This window comes from Lampris incognitus, chromosome 8 (assembly GCF_029633865.1).
Source record: "Lampris incognitus isolate fLamInc1 chromosome 8, fLamInc1.hap2, whole genome shotgun sequence".
In the NCBI taxonomy this organism is placed as follows: Eukaryota; Metazoa; Chordata; class Actinopteri; order Lampriformes; family Lampridae; genus Lampris; species Lampris incognitus.
The window spans coordinates 18,911,930-18,925,661 of NC_079218.1; the positions used below are offsets into that span (position 1 = coordinate 18,911,930).

Below are 13,732 nucleotides of genomic sequence, written 5' to 3' on the forward strand. Positions count from 1 at the left end.
CCTGCACAGCACACAAAGCAGATGTTTCTAACAGGTTTATTACAATGTATGGGTAGATATTGGGCGTAAGTGGTCATCATATATGGATTGTCTTTGCTTGCACACACCTTCCACTCACATCCTCCCGCCTGTTGTTCTACAGTAATGTCCATCATAGAGCCCATCATCTAACTGGTTGTTGTGGTTATTGTTATTGGCTATCTCACAGCCTCTTTTAGAGCATGCTGTGCTATGCTACGCTATGCTATGCTTACTTTGTTTGTTCCATCAGGTGAAGCAATGACACCACCACCATCAAATCCACTTGCTGACAAGAGATCATACAGCAATGGTCACAGCTCACCAGCTCGAACAGCATCTGCCGGAAAACCTGGTGAGTAAACTACTCCAGCTCGTGCCTCGCGCCTTACTCATGTACACGCTACACCGTGGTGATGTTATCCAGATGAAGAGCAGTTTCTGTGACTGCTTGTGTGGATGGGAGGATTGTATACAAAGTACAACTTTTAGTGAAAAACTATGAGAATCATTGCTGCTTTATGATAGGTGAACATAGGGGATGGTTATGGCCACAGGGTGCGGAACGAAAGCACAGCATGATGTTAACACAAAGAGAAACTCTGCATTTTTCTGTGACTATCATACCAAGGGTAATTTGGTACGATAGTCACCCCCCCCCCCGGCCAGTAATGCTGCAGTTCGCCCTTGGCATGGGCTATTTGACATTTTGCAACGCAGTGCTTTCAACCATAATTCAGTGCAGCCTCCCATTCAGTGAAGGATAGTCGCTTATCGCCCTCTGCCGGTTCCAAAGCTGTACTGCAGAAGAAATGCTGTGGCGCTGATGTCATGCTTCTTCGCCTCAAGCTGAGTGTGTTATTTTTCTCCCACGTTTGGCGATGTCAGCTTCATCCACCACAGACAAGAAACTTCAGATAAATGGACACCCGTCTCCCTTACACCTGCCAACCAGTATCAATAACAACCACGCAGGTAAACCACGTAAGTCTCATTGACTCTGGCTTTCAGCCACATACTGTAACTACGACCTTTATTCAATGCCTATTTCTTTCTGATGCCATTCTGTTGCACTGGCTCCACTGCTCCATTCTCCAACTTGCTCTTTTGCCTTTCAGATGCAGAAATTCACATGAAGACAGATGACAGGATGCGTTTAGCCAAAGAGCGACGTGAGGAGAGGGAGAGAAGCCTTGGTAGGGGATTTACCTTTCTTAGTTTGGTTCTGCTGCAGAAAAACAATACTGATGATATGTTGTGAGCCCAAACTACCTTAATCCCCCTACCCTGTGACAGCTAATGATTAGGCGGACTGACTTTGAAATCAATTAAGGCTCGTTTTAACTTTCAGATCCAATTAAGAATGTTGATTTGTTGAGATTAGTATTTAATTTTCACTGTTAATAGTATAGGCGGCATGGTGGCGCAGTGGTTAGTGCAGTTGGCTCACAGCAAGAAGATCCTGGCTTTGAGTCCTGGGGTAGTACAACCTCGGGGGTCATTCCAAGGTCGTCCTCTGTGTGGAGTTTGAATATTCCCCCTGTGTCTGCATGGGTTTCCTCTGGGTGCTCCGGTTTCTTCCCTCAGTCCAAAGATATGTAGGTCAGGTGAATCGGCCATACTAAACTGTCCCTAGGTGTGTGTGTGTGTGTGTGTGTGTGTGTGTGTGTGTGTGTGTGTGTGTGTGTGTGTGTGTGTGTGTGTGTGTGTGTGTGTGTGTGTGTGTGTGTGTGTGTGTGATGGCCTGGCGGCCTTTCCAGGGTGTCTGCTGCCCAATGACTGCTGGGATAGGCTCCAGCATCCCCGCCACCCTGAGAGCAGGATAAGAAATTTGGATAATGGATGGATGGATGTTAATCGTATAGCCACACAATTTTTCTCTTGATGATGAGGATTTGTCTCTTGCTATCTTCACCGCCAGTGTCTTGGCCATGGAAGAGGCTAAAATTGATGTCAACATAAAACAAATATAGTATTATGTATCTATTTTTGGAGATGCTTGTGTATGTTAATGCCTTGTTTACAGTAAGAGAAGTGAGGCAGCAGTTTGATTTTTATCAGTTTTTGTGTAAAAGTTTCGTTTCGTGGAAAACTCTTAAAATGTGTTGAATGATTATTCATTATCTATGAATTGTCTTTCTCAGCGGCTAGGGAGCAGCTGATCCGAGAGAAGGAGCGTCGGGCTCGGCTGCAGTATGAACGCACAGTAGAGGAGCGCTGGAGGAGACTTGAGGAGCAGAGACAGAAAGAGGAGCTCCGTAGAGCTGCTGTGGAAGAGAAGAGGAGGCAGCAACTCGAGGAAGAGAAGGTCATTTGTCGTATTCACTATTTGCCATCATTGCAGGTGTGCTTTGTGTGCAGATTTCCTCAATGTCTGTGTGTGCAAGTGTGTATTCAGCGTTTAGGCCATGGCTGGCGTTGGTGTGCTGCACATAGCTGTTGGATTATTAGTCAAATCAGGTCAGATCAAGTTATATTTGTGCACACGCGTACACGCATGCACACACGCTCAAATACACAGGGATTAAACCTCGCCAAAGGCTTTAGAGAAGAGAAAAGTTTTAAGCATGCTTTCCATAAGAGGATGGAGCTGCGGTCCATCTCAGACAGGCTTTTCCAAAAACTGGGAACATAATGTCTCATGACATATCTGGAGATTTAACAGAGTCAGACTGACTTAACGATGCAACCACATTTGACCATCATAATTTGGGCAGTGTTTATTCGAACAGAACATGTAAAATATATTTTTGAAACTTAAGATGATTGTAACTTACAGTAACACTATACCATAATATGTATCTCAAAGATTTACAAGCGTCGCAAATACAAACCCCTCCTTTATTTCACCCAAAATACACACAAAAAACCCTACATACTGAATATTAATTAATCCCTTATGTGTAATTAATCCCAGTGTAAACAAAGCCAGTGATTAAGTGGCAGTATTTTGAATAAGGACCCCTTTTTTTCCACTTGCATACGGGGGACTTTTGAAAAGGAATGCCGCTGAATGGAAACACTCATGCTTTCATAATGTTTGCTTTCCAGGAGCGCCTTGAGGCCCTCATGAAGCGCTCTCTGGAGCGCAGCCTGCAGCTGGAGCAGAGGACGAAACGCTGGAGCAGAGGGTGTCCTCCGGGAGCAGGTAAGCACGAAGGTGGTGTCGGATGAAAACTGGGACGGAAGCGGGCGAAGGGACGTGTGAACGTGCACAGATGGAAGCATGGTTTGTGTGACAGATATGTGACAGCTGGGTGATGAGAAATCGAGGGCTGGCAGGATTTTGTGTGATGAAATCTGTTTTGTTTTTTTTTAACAAAAGTTGTTGGATTACATTTTTGCTTGGTCGCTGTCAGATGCCATTACACAAACTGTGTGTCGATGTGTGTGTGTGTGTGTGTGTGTGTGTGTGTGTGTGTGTGTGTGTGTGTGTGTGTGTGTGTGTGTGTGTGTGTGTGTGTGCGCGCGCATGTGTTTTTAAGAGAGCGTCTCTCCTGGCCTGCTCATTGCCTACAGCCTGGCTGCTGGGGTGTGCATGGGCATAAATGAACGTGTTCCTGGTTTTCCACAAAGTGGAGATGAGGTTACACATCCACACTGGTATGCAGTGATGTAGTGGTAAACTACACAAAAACAGAATTGTTATTTACTTCAGAAAATGAGGTAAACCTCACAATCATTAATGCAATAAAAAATCTACCCTATGATTTTATAGAATAGCAAAATGGGTCCTTTATTTTTGTGAAACAAGATGAGAGTGTGTCTTCTTACTAAATATACACCATGAACTAATATTAGACTGAACCCTGACTAAAAAAGATACACTGAATATAGGTCAGTTTGCATCGCTACCTCACTCCATCCCTGCTGGCACGGTATGTTAACCCAATTGCAGGTCTACGAAGATGGATGCTGACGTCCCCAGGTAAACTGTTCATAACGCTCTGCTCTCTCTGCTCTGCTCTGCTCCAACTACGGCCTATAGGTGACAGTGAGAATGCCCCACTCCCTATCTCTGCTGCCTCTGCCTTTTCCCATGGCATTGCCTCCCCCCTTCCTGCTGCCAGCGAATCTGGTAAAGTTATGCCCCCCCTGCCCCGTATCCCCCTGTCCACCCTTTGCTTCCCTCTGTCTCCCTTTTGTTTATCACAGTTCATTTCACTCTGTTTTTGTGGTCGATGTCGTTGCCGTTTGTTTGCCTTTGGATGGGCGGACATTTTAAAACTCAAACCACAGGCAAATGTCAATTTACACCCCCAGTGCATGCAGATGAAATGAAACGGGAAGCTTGTTGCCGGTGGGGTCATTGTCGTCAAAAATGTAACGGCTGTGCGAGAGATATTCGTTTGTCCAGGCACAGTGAACTGAATGTGGGCTGCAGTGTGTGTGTGTGTGTGTGTGTGTGTGTGTGTGTGTGTGTGTGTGTGTGTGTGTGTGTGTGTGTGTGTGTGTGTGTGTGCTGGGGGTGTCTGCGCCTTGCCGCAGAGGATTCAAAGTGGTTGGTTGAGACCCCTCTCACACGGCGGCCAAGAAAGACAGAACGAGGACACTGTACCATGCAGACGGACTGTGTGCACACAGAGAGCATGTGCATGCCCCACCGTTAACTATAAGATGTCGCTCACATGCCCTCCCCCCACTCCCATTAACATTTTTACCCCCGATTAAACCTCATTTGTCCAGAAAATGCTGCACTAACTATGATCTAACCTCATTTCTAAACAGAGCCACGCTCCATCATTCCCATCACCCTAGTCTCCTGGAGAGACACTCAGCCTTTCCGTTCTCTTAGAAGCAAAACGCTGCAGTGTGACAGTGCGAGTGGACCGCCGCGCGAGAAAAACCGGGAGAGAAAGACACGGTCGAGTCTCGGCTAATTCATAGACTGACACGTTGGTGGGAAAATCCTTTCCTTGCTTTGCACTCCTTCTGATTTTAGGCTACTCAAGGACCCCCCCCCCCACACCCCTACTTTCAATCCCTCCAACAGCACCCCTCACTTTCAGCACAGCACTTTCATGATAACTTTTTTTTCCCCATTTCATTATTAGGGTCTTTTCACTTTTCAGCTCATGCACCTTCATTTAAGTTTAGGTGAAAAGTCAGCCACCAGGATAAGCTGGCCTGGGGATCCGCTGTCGAGGGCCAACATTTAAACTGACCCTATACTGATGCCCTGTATGCTGCAGGGCACCAATTCTGTTTGTAAACACTTTGAAATCTGGACAAGTCACTATGGTTCAGAGAAGGAGATCAGCTATTTTGGAAAAAAAAGTGACACAGTAGTGCAGACTCAGGTCCCCAGAGCATCCGTGTATGACTTTCTTCTGCAGTAATCTCACTAAAATATGCAAGCAAACAGCGGTCATCCATCTCACCGAGCTAACTAACTAACCTGGAGAAGGAGCCGGTCGCACATTAGTGATGGCGAGAGTCAAGATGGCATGACAGTATTTCTTTAAGATATGAATAAATGTCCTTTTTTTTAATGAGTATGTACATATATGTTCAGAGCCTTGGCTTTTGTGGTCGTCTTTGTGAGGTCTGTGTGTGTTTTCGGTCGCTGTGTAGTGTTAATGTTTTCGGTGCTGTGAGGATAAAGACGCCTACATGTTGTTTTTGGGCCGTGGAATGATTTCAGTTCCCAGGGTGCTGGCATGTATGTTACTGCACCTTATCACAGCCTTGCACGCAGACTCTGTACTGCCAGTTGTGTATGGTCGACTGTATGAGCCAAAGAATAGTTAAATAAAGGATTAATAGTGGAAGAATACCACGAGATGGGACTCAAAATCATGCGGGCAATCCACACGCCCTCTCGCAGTTGACTGTAAACCAGTCAGTCTGCACTGTTGGTAGTTTGAACACAGAGAATAAATACTCCAGCTATGTTTACTTTGCCATGCCTGCTTTACACATCCTGGACAATCTCAGGATTTTCCTTTGCATTCGCTGATCAATTTCAGCGTGTCCACAAGGACGAGAGAGCCGATTAGAAGTTCAAATTTGTTTTCTTTTTGTTGATTAACCTGCCTACAGTTTCCTGGTATTATAAAGCAAAAAAATAAAATAAATATATATATATATATAAAAAATGTTTGGGTATGTTTACTTTAATATGCTTTTATACATAAGTGCAGATGTATCCTCATTAGGCTAATTATATTGCTTTATGATCAAACCAAGTCTATAAGTGTATTTAGGCAAATCATGTAATGATTATTATTATTAAATGATTATAATTATTATTAAACTTATTATTATTATTTATTAAATATTATTATTATTAAATCAAATTATTATTCAATTATTATTATTATTATTATTATTAAATATAATGATTATTATTATTAGTATTATTATTTTATTATTATCAGAAAAATATAGGTTTGAATCTGCAACTGATAACTGGGATTACTCCACTCCTTGATTTGCGGAAGTTTTCCATTACCGGATTAAAAAAAGATTTCTTTCACTCTAATATTTCTGATATAATATATGGTAGTACATCACATTACGACGAATTTTACTTGCATTTTGATTACACAGGTAACGTCTCAATTGATGATTGTTTTTGTTTTGTTTTGTTTTGTTCACCATAACCTATGCAAATATTATTCCTGTGGCTCATTTGTTGTGCTCAACATTTTAATTTGACAGGCAAAAGGAGTCTGCTGGCGACAGTTAAGTGCAGCACATACATGCGTGCCCCCTGGCGAGCCCTGCAACGGCTTCTGTCACTCTCTTCTCTTTGCTTTCTATTCATGTTCTGTTTGCCACATTGGTTGTTCTTGTTCATTGGATCTTTCTGTGCTTAATGTTTGTCCTCACTCAGCTCCCTGCAGCCCTCACAGGTCACCGTACCGTAGCACACTGAATGCAAGTGATCACAACAGAGCAGGTGTTCAGGGAGGTTCTCAGTCCACTCCCAACACGCCCAAGGTAAGACCTTACATCTCTTCTTCGTGAGTTTGAGCAATTCATTGAACGCTGGGAACATTTACCCGATGTAAACGACATAAGGTGCAGAATATACCACTCTTTAAAGCTGAAGTCAGTGATTTTTCTGCCTTAATAAATCATAATTTTATCCATCTGGATCATGCAGTCCAGTTATATAATATTAACCGGCATCCTTACCACAGTTGGAGACACTCTCCAGTCTCTGTATAACATAATTGCACTTACTTGGTTTGGTCACACCAACTAGCGTGGCTGCAAACACGTTGTATGTTGGAAACAACTCCAGCAGGATAAAAAGATCGAAACGTGATGCTGATGTGGCAATGCTTCTTTTAGACAGGCATTCAATGTTTCTACAGAACAGTGTTAAGATATATTTAGATGAAATTGGGGTTGGACTGCCGGTGTTAGCTTTGGTCTAGATTGTTTACTGGTGAGCTGATGGCACGCAAGCAACAGTGGCTTCTACCCCTTGTTTTAAGTCCAATAGATCAGTGCCAATGTCAGTGTCTGCCTCCTATCGAACTATGTTGGAACATTGTTCTAATGTAATATTGATTGTGTTTCCGGCAGAACTGCTACATCATTGTGTTTCAAATGGAGAGAAAAGTCCAGATTGCAGCTTTGGATATGATCAACACACCAAGTTTATGTGTAATGCCAAAAGCGTGATGAAGACAATGTACCTTTAGTTTAATCTTCCACACTTTCTTAATAGTGATATAATTTTATTTGTCTGATGTATTCTTACCTGCTGCTGTGACCCAATTTCCCCTGAAGGATGAATAAAGTCAGTCTTTTGCGTGTTTTCAGAAAGAGCGGTTGCGCAGAGATAGAAGAACTGCATCCCCAGGTTTTGGATCCCCTGTGAGAAGAGCAGAATCTCCTGCTATTGCCAGCAAGCACTTAGCTTCCCCAGCCACTATGTAAGACTCTGTGTGTCCCTTTGCTTTTAAGGGAGATGGATCATCCAGGTCCCTGGTGGGATCTCACCAGGATCCCTGTCTTTGTTGTGATCTTATATTGTGCAAGATGTAAGAATCTGTATGCAATATAAAATTCTGGCAATTGAGACAATGGCCATAGGTCTGTCCCTGGCCAGAGGATTATAATTTTCCTTTTAATTTGGTTGCAGCTTGACATCCAAGATGCACACCCAATCTCCCAGTGGTGTACGCCAGGAGCACTCCTCTCCAGTAAGACATCGTCCCAACCTGCCAAGCGATGGCCACAAGAAAGTAGAGGATAAGAAATCGGACAGAAACTGTGAAGAATCCACAACCGAAGTTTCTGTCAAAAAGAAGTCTATCACTGACAGCCCTGCATCCGCTTCACAAGTGGAGAAAAAAACTGATAAAGATGTGGTCCCTTCAGACAAATCCAAAGCACCCAAGACGGACACTATCGATAAGAGCGTCAAGAATGAGACCGCTGATAAAACCGATTCCTCTGACAAAAAGGACACTACAGGTGAAGTTTTCAACTAGTGTCCCCCAAAGTTAATTCCTCCAGAAAGAAGATGTAGGTCCCATAACAATTACCAGAATGCAGGTCTATTCTGTTGCCTACCAACACGGGGATTGCTGGTTCGAATCCCCATGTTACCTCCGGCTTGGTCGGGCGTCCCTACAGACACAACTGGCCATGTCTGTGGGTGGGAAGCCAGATGTGGGTATGTGTCCTGGTCACTGCACTAGCGCCTCCTCTGGTTGGTCGGGGCGGCACCTGTTCGGGGGGGAGGGGGAACTGGGGGGGAATAGCATGATCCTCCCACGCGCTACGTCCCCCTGGCGAAACTCCTCACTGTCAGGTGAAAAGAAGCGGCTGGCGACTCCACATGTATTGGAGGAGGCATGTGGTAGTCTGCAGCCCTCTCTGGATCGCCAGAGGGGGTGGAACAGCGACCGGGACAGCTGAGAAGAGTGGGGTAATTGGCTGGGTACGATTGGGGTGAAAAAGGGAAGAAAAAAACAATTACCAGAATGCAGACATGAGAAAATGTGGATTTCATAGATGTTGAAATGTAGTCTGTGACACCACACACGGGTTTAGATACATATTAAATAAGTTTTAATCATGTCTTAATCTAGTCTTTGTTTCTGTGTCAATCTGTGACAGAATCATCACCACTGACACCCACAACAAAGCCATCCACTGGCACGACAAATGCAGAGGAGGCCTCTAGGATGCTAGCAGAGCGTAGGCGTCAGGCCCGAGTGCAGAAGGAACTGGAGGAGCAAAAACGCTGCGAACAAGAGGAGGAAGAAAGGTAAGGAGACCTCGAATGAAAGACAGCTTAAATATAGCACATTCGATTTTTACCCACCTAATGAAAGTCAACCTGTGTATCCATATGTCGTCTGTCAGACTGAAGGCAGAGCAGCTCAAAATGCAGCTTGCACAAAACCACCCGGCAAAGGAGGAGAAGAAAACCCCACAAGTGTCAGAGGAAAGAAAAAAAGAGCAGGATATTGATAGCTGGAGAGAGGATGATGAAAAACGACAAAGAGAGGGACAGGAAAAGGAGCCACAGAACAAGATAGATAGAGAGGTACTTTATCTATCTATCTATCTATCTATCTATCTATCTATCTATCTATCTATCTATCTATCTATCTATCTATCTATCTATCTATCTATCTATCTATCTATCTATCTATCTATCTATCTATCTATCTATCTATCTATCTATCTATCTATCTATCTATCTATCTATCTATCTATCTATCTATCTATCTATCTATCTATCTATCTATCTATCTATCTATCTATCTATCTATCTATCTGTCTGTCTGTCTGTCTTAAACATAATGTTAACATGCAAATACTTTTTCTTGACACCAAAAAGAGAGAAAAAACCAAGGTACTGCCCCAGGAGGATGCAGAGCGCCAGCGTCAAGGTAGAGAGATGCAGAAGATTCAAGAGGAGGAGGAGAGACAAATAAGGAAGAAGGTTTTTGTTAACTCATCCACCTCCAAAACAGAAGCAATGTTTACAATGCAGTGATGAAGCCAGTTAATACTCTTTTTACGGTTATGAATCTTCCTGCACATTTGTGTCCCACATTTACCCCAGCATATTAAATGTCAACAGACTGATAACATGTTAATGTGTTTTTACAGAGAATCGAGGAGATCATGAAGAGAACAAGGAAGGGTGAAGTTGATTTGAAGGTACTGTAAGAGATGCTTGCCATCCTTATAGTTCTGCTCTACTTCTAGCGGGTTACCATTTAATGCCTGCTTTATAAATTGTTATGAAGTGTTTATGTGGCCTCGAGTTTTGTTTTATTTTCACAACAATTCATGCCATTTGTAATTATTGAATAATTAAATTCTGTTGTTGGTGATACTTTGGGTTTTGTGTGCTGATTATCACAACTGATGACTTGATCATCTCTGTTCCACTTTGAATCACAAGGAGGGACAGGTGGAGACAAAGTGTGTCTCACCACCAGGTACAGTATGTTGTTCAGTCACCCTCCCAATACATTACTACTGCTTACTGCTGCTGCTTGCTTCACCCCTCACCCTTTGCCTTGTAACTATATTAATGTAGAGAAGATTATGATAGGATGAGTTTGACTTTCTTTCCTTGGCATGTTGAGAAGGAGTCCCACCCATTTGCACTTGTCGGTTAGCTATAGTTTTTGATTGGCGCTGCTCTACTTCAGTTGCGCTGCATGGCTTTGTTCTGCTAGTGTTTTGCCAATATTTGTTCTTAGAGAAGGGTTATATATCGTGTTAAAAAAAACTACGTACTTGCCAAACCAATGGCTAATTTGGTTACTTACACAATACATGATGCTACTTATCTTGTGCTTTATGTCAAAAGTATGGTTAAAATCACATGGCCAAGTCATTGCCTACCAACACGAGGATTGCCTGTCCGAATCCCCGTGTTACCTCCGGCTTGGTCGGCCGTCCCTACAGACACAATTGGCCATGTCTGCTGGTGGGGAGCCGGATGTGGGTATGTGTCCTGGTCGCTGCACTAGTGCCTCCTCTGGTCAGCTGGGGCGCCTGTTCAGGGAGGAGGGGGAACTGGGGGGAATAGCATGAGCCTCCCGTGTGCTATGTCCCCCTGGCAAAACTCCTCACTGTCAGGTGAAAAGAAGCGGCTGGTGACTCCACATGTATTGGAGGGGGCATGTGGTAGTCTGCAGCCCTCCCCGGCTCAGCAGAGGGAGTGGAGCAAGGACCAGGACGGCTCGGAGAGCGGGATGATTGGCCAGGTACAATTGGTACAATCTAGGTACAATCTAAAAGGAGAAATGAGATATATATACTTTGCCTTTGGTTCTTTCATTTAAAACCACCACAGGAACTAACTAGTCTGAGGAAATACACCATTTTGTGGACTACAGAGCATGGTTAATGGCTTTTACTATTACCCTGGTGATACAGCACCCCCTTGTTGTGTTTGATGAAATACATTGTTAAATGGTTCGCTCATTAATAGAACAGAACCATGGGAGCCTTGTTTAAAATTAGCGGTTCTTGAGAATGCCGTGAATGACATGTGTGGTGCTCTTTCTTAGGGAACAGATCTGTACAATGTGATGTTTTCATTCTCTGCAGGGGAAATAAGGATAAATGTGCAAACTAGTGATGAGATGAAAGACGAAGCAACCCGAAAAGTTGAGTTTCAGGTCAACGAACGCGTCAATGTCCAGGATGCTGCCCTGGTGAAGAAAGAAGAAGCAATGACACAGGTGGCCGATCAGAAGAGCCTCCAAGTTAAAAAAAGCATTGCAAAAGTAGCAACACCAAAGAGTGTTGTGGAAAAGGGACCAGACACCAAACAAGTTAGTGAACAGCAGGGCACTCAAGTAAACAAAGATGGTACAGCCCAGGTTTTTAAGCAGCAGGAGAGAAAGCTGGAAACCCCAGTGAACAAGCAGAATATTGTTCAGACAAATGTTAAAGCCACTGATCAAATGAATAAAGACTTGACAAAGACAGCAGATAGCAAAGTAACCAAAAAGGAGGGTGTTGTAGTGAATGGAGAAATGAAGAATCAAGGAAATGGCATGGTGAGCAGCCACTGTACCACTGAGGTAACCAAACAGCAACAAAAATTACAAGTAGAAGAAAGTCCCGCTGTGTCGACAGTTGATGGAAAGATCAAAAAAGGTTCTGAAACTCAGGTCACCAGACCCTCTGTTACACCCCTGCCAGTGATGACCCCACCACCACCACTCATTAAGCTGGAGCCATTGGATGTGAAAGGCAACAATTCTTGTGACGAGGTGCAGTCCATGGAGGTCAGGTAAGTAATCAGGTTAAAATTAATCATGCAAGACTGTCTTGAGGTACGTCAAGGTGACTAGTCCAGAGTTGTAAAAACCAGGTCCGGAAAGTAAATGTCCAAACCGTGTATTTGCTCGAACCATGTTACTAAACCAGCTGATTTCATTAGCTAGTTTCCCCTACCTAGTTGAGGAGTGGTGTTGACTAGAATCTGCTGGTGTAGTGCATGAGTGGAGCAAATACATGGTTTGTACTTTTACTTTCTGGACCTGGTTTTTACACCTCTGGGACTACACAAGCAAACTTTGATAAATATAACAGGTTTGACCATATCAACACAAAGTTATAACTTCACACTGGCATAAAATGGATATATGGATTATAAATGGATGTCCATGAAAACATTACTGAAAATTTTTTCTCTAATTTTCAGCCCAGCTTCCAAGGAGGAACTAATTTCCATCCCTGAGTTTTCCCCAGTCAATGAAGTTCACCAGAATAGTATGAGTAACACTCGTGCTCTTGAGGACCTGTTGGACCTTACAGGCAATGTTTCCTGTCCCAAATTGTCCACTGAAAGTAATGTAGGTGACTGCAACAAAAATCTGATTGAGGGTGTTGTTAGTCCCATTTCAGATCCAAAGCTCATCCAGCTATCTTCTGCATCCCCAAATAAGCTTAGCATTCACTAGTCCACTAATATCTCTCTCTCTCTCTCTCTCTCTCTCTCTCTCTCTCTCTCTCTCTCTCTCTCTCTCTCTCTCTCTCTCTCTCTCTCTCTCTCTCACTCACTCTAACTCACACCCTGACAATCAGCATTGTATTGTTTTTAAGTATAGATTAGTGGATTCTCTGCCTAGAGGTCAGAGTATTCTGTAGTGGGAGGCAATGCAAGAAAATGATACAAGACACGGAAACACATTGCTTGGTCTCTCAGTTCACCATTCTGTTTAGTTGCACTGGTGTCGATGAACTGCAGGTAGCCTTATATCTGTTTGTAGAGTTCATGAAAAAAAAGATCAACTGCTCCAGATGTGATGTTATCTCCTTTAACAGAACCCTAAATGGCTTTGTCTCTTTGTTGTAGAATAAGCTGTCTTTTGCAGATCCTTTTCCTGATAAGATGAAAGAGAAACCACCAGCTACATATTTTAATACTCCAAAACATTTGAAACCAGGAATACTACTAATGATTAAGCAATTTCATGTGATCTGTTAACAAAGCTTTGAGAACCTGAACTTGTGTGTCAGCTATACTGATCAATTCACAATTCATGTTCTCTTTCAAACATTTTCACTATGGGACACGCTCCCCACGTTGGGTCCTCAGAAGCCATCTCCCATTACACTAGTCTTGACTGGTTGGCAGAAATGACATCTGCATCGTGGAGGAGGGACTTCCTCTTGCTATAAATCTCTGATACAACCCCATCATTCGGTCTTAAACCTATTCTCAATCCAGAAGCAATTTAAATCTCAGAAGGCGAGTGTAGCT

General features: G+C 43.4%; 1 protein-coding gene across 1 annotated transcript; it reads left to right on the top strand.

The window, feature by feature from the left end:
* Nucleotides 1–274: 274 nt before the first annotated feature.
* On the top strand, nucleotides 275–12,949 carry map7d2a (MAP7 domain containing 2a). The gene is made up of 15 exons (XM_056284223.1): nucleotides 275–373; nucleotides 907–1,002; nucleotides 1,137–1,214; nucleotides 2,163–2,326; nucleotides 3,070–3,166; nucleotides 6,857–6,963; nucleotides 7,798–7,910; nucleotides 8,120–8,454; nucleotides 9,103–9,253; nucleotides 9,352–9,535; nucleotides 9,833–9,937; nucleotides 10,108–10,158; nucleotides 10,406–10,442; nucleotides 11,566–12,256; nucleotides 12,671–12,949. Exons 1-15 carry the CDS (start codon nucleotides 280–282, stop codon nucleotides 12,927–12,929), a joined length of 2,562 nt encoding a protein of 853 aa, XP_056140198.1. The 5' UTR covers nucleotides 275–279; the 3' UTR covers nucleotides 12,930–12,949.
* The last annotated feature ends 783 nt before the right edge of the window (nucleotides 12,950–13,732 follow it).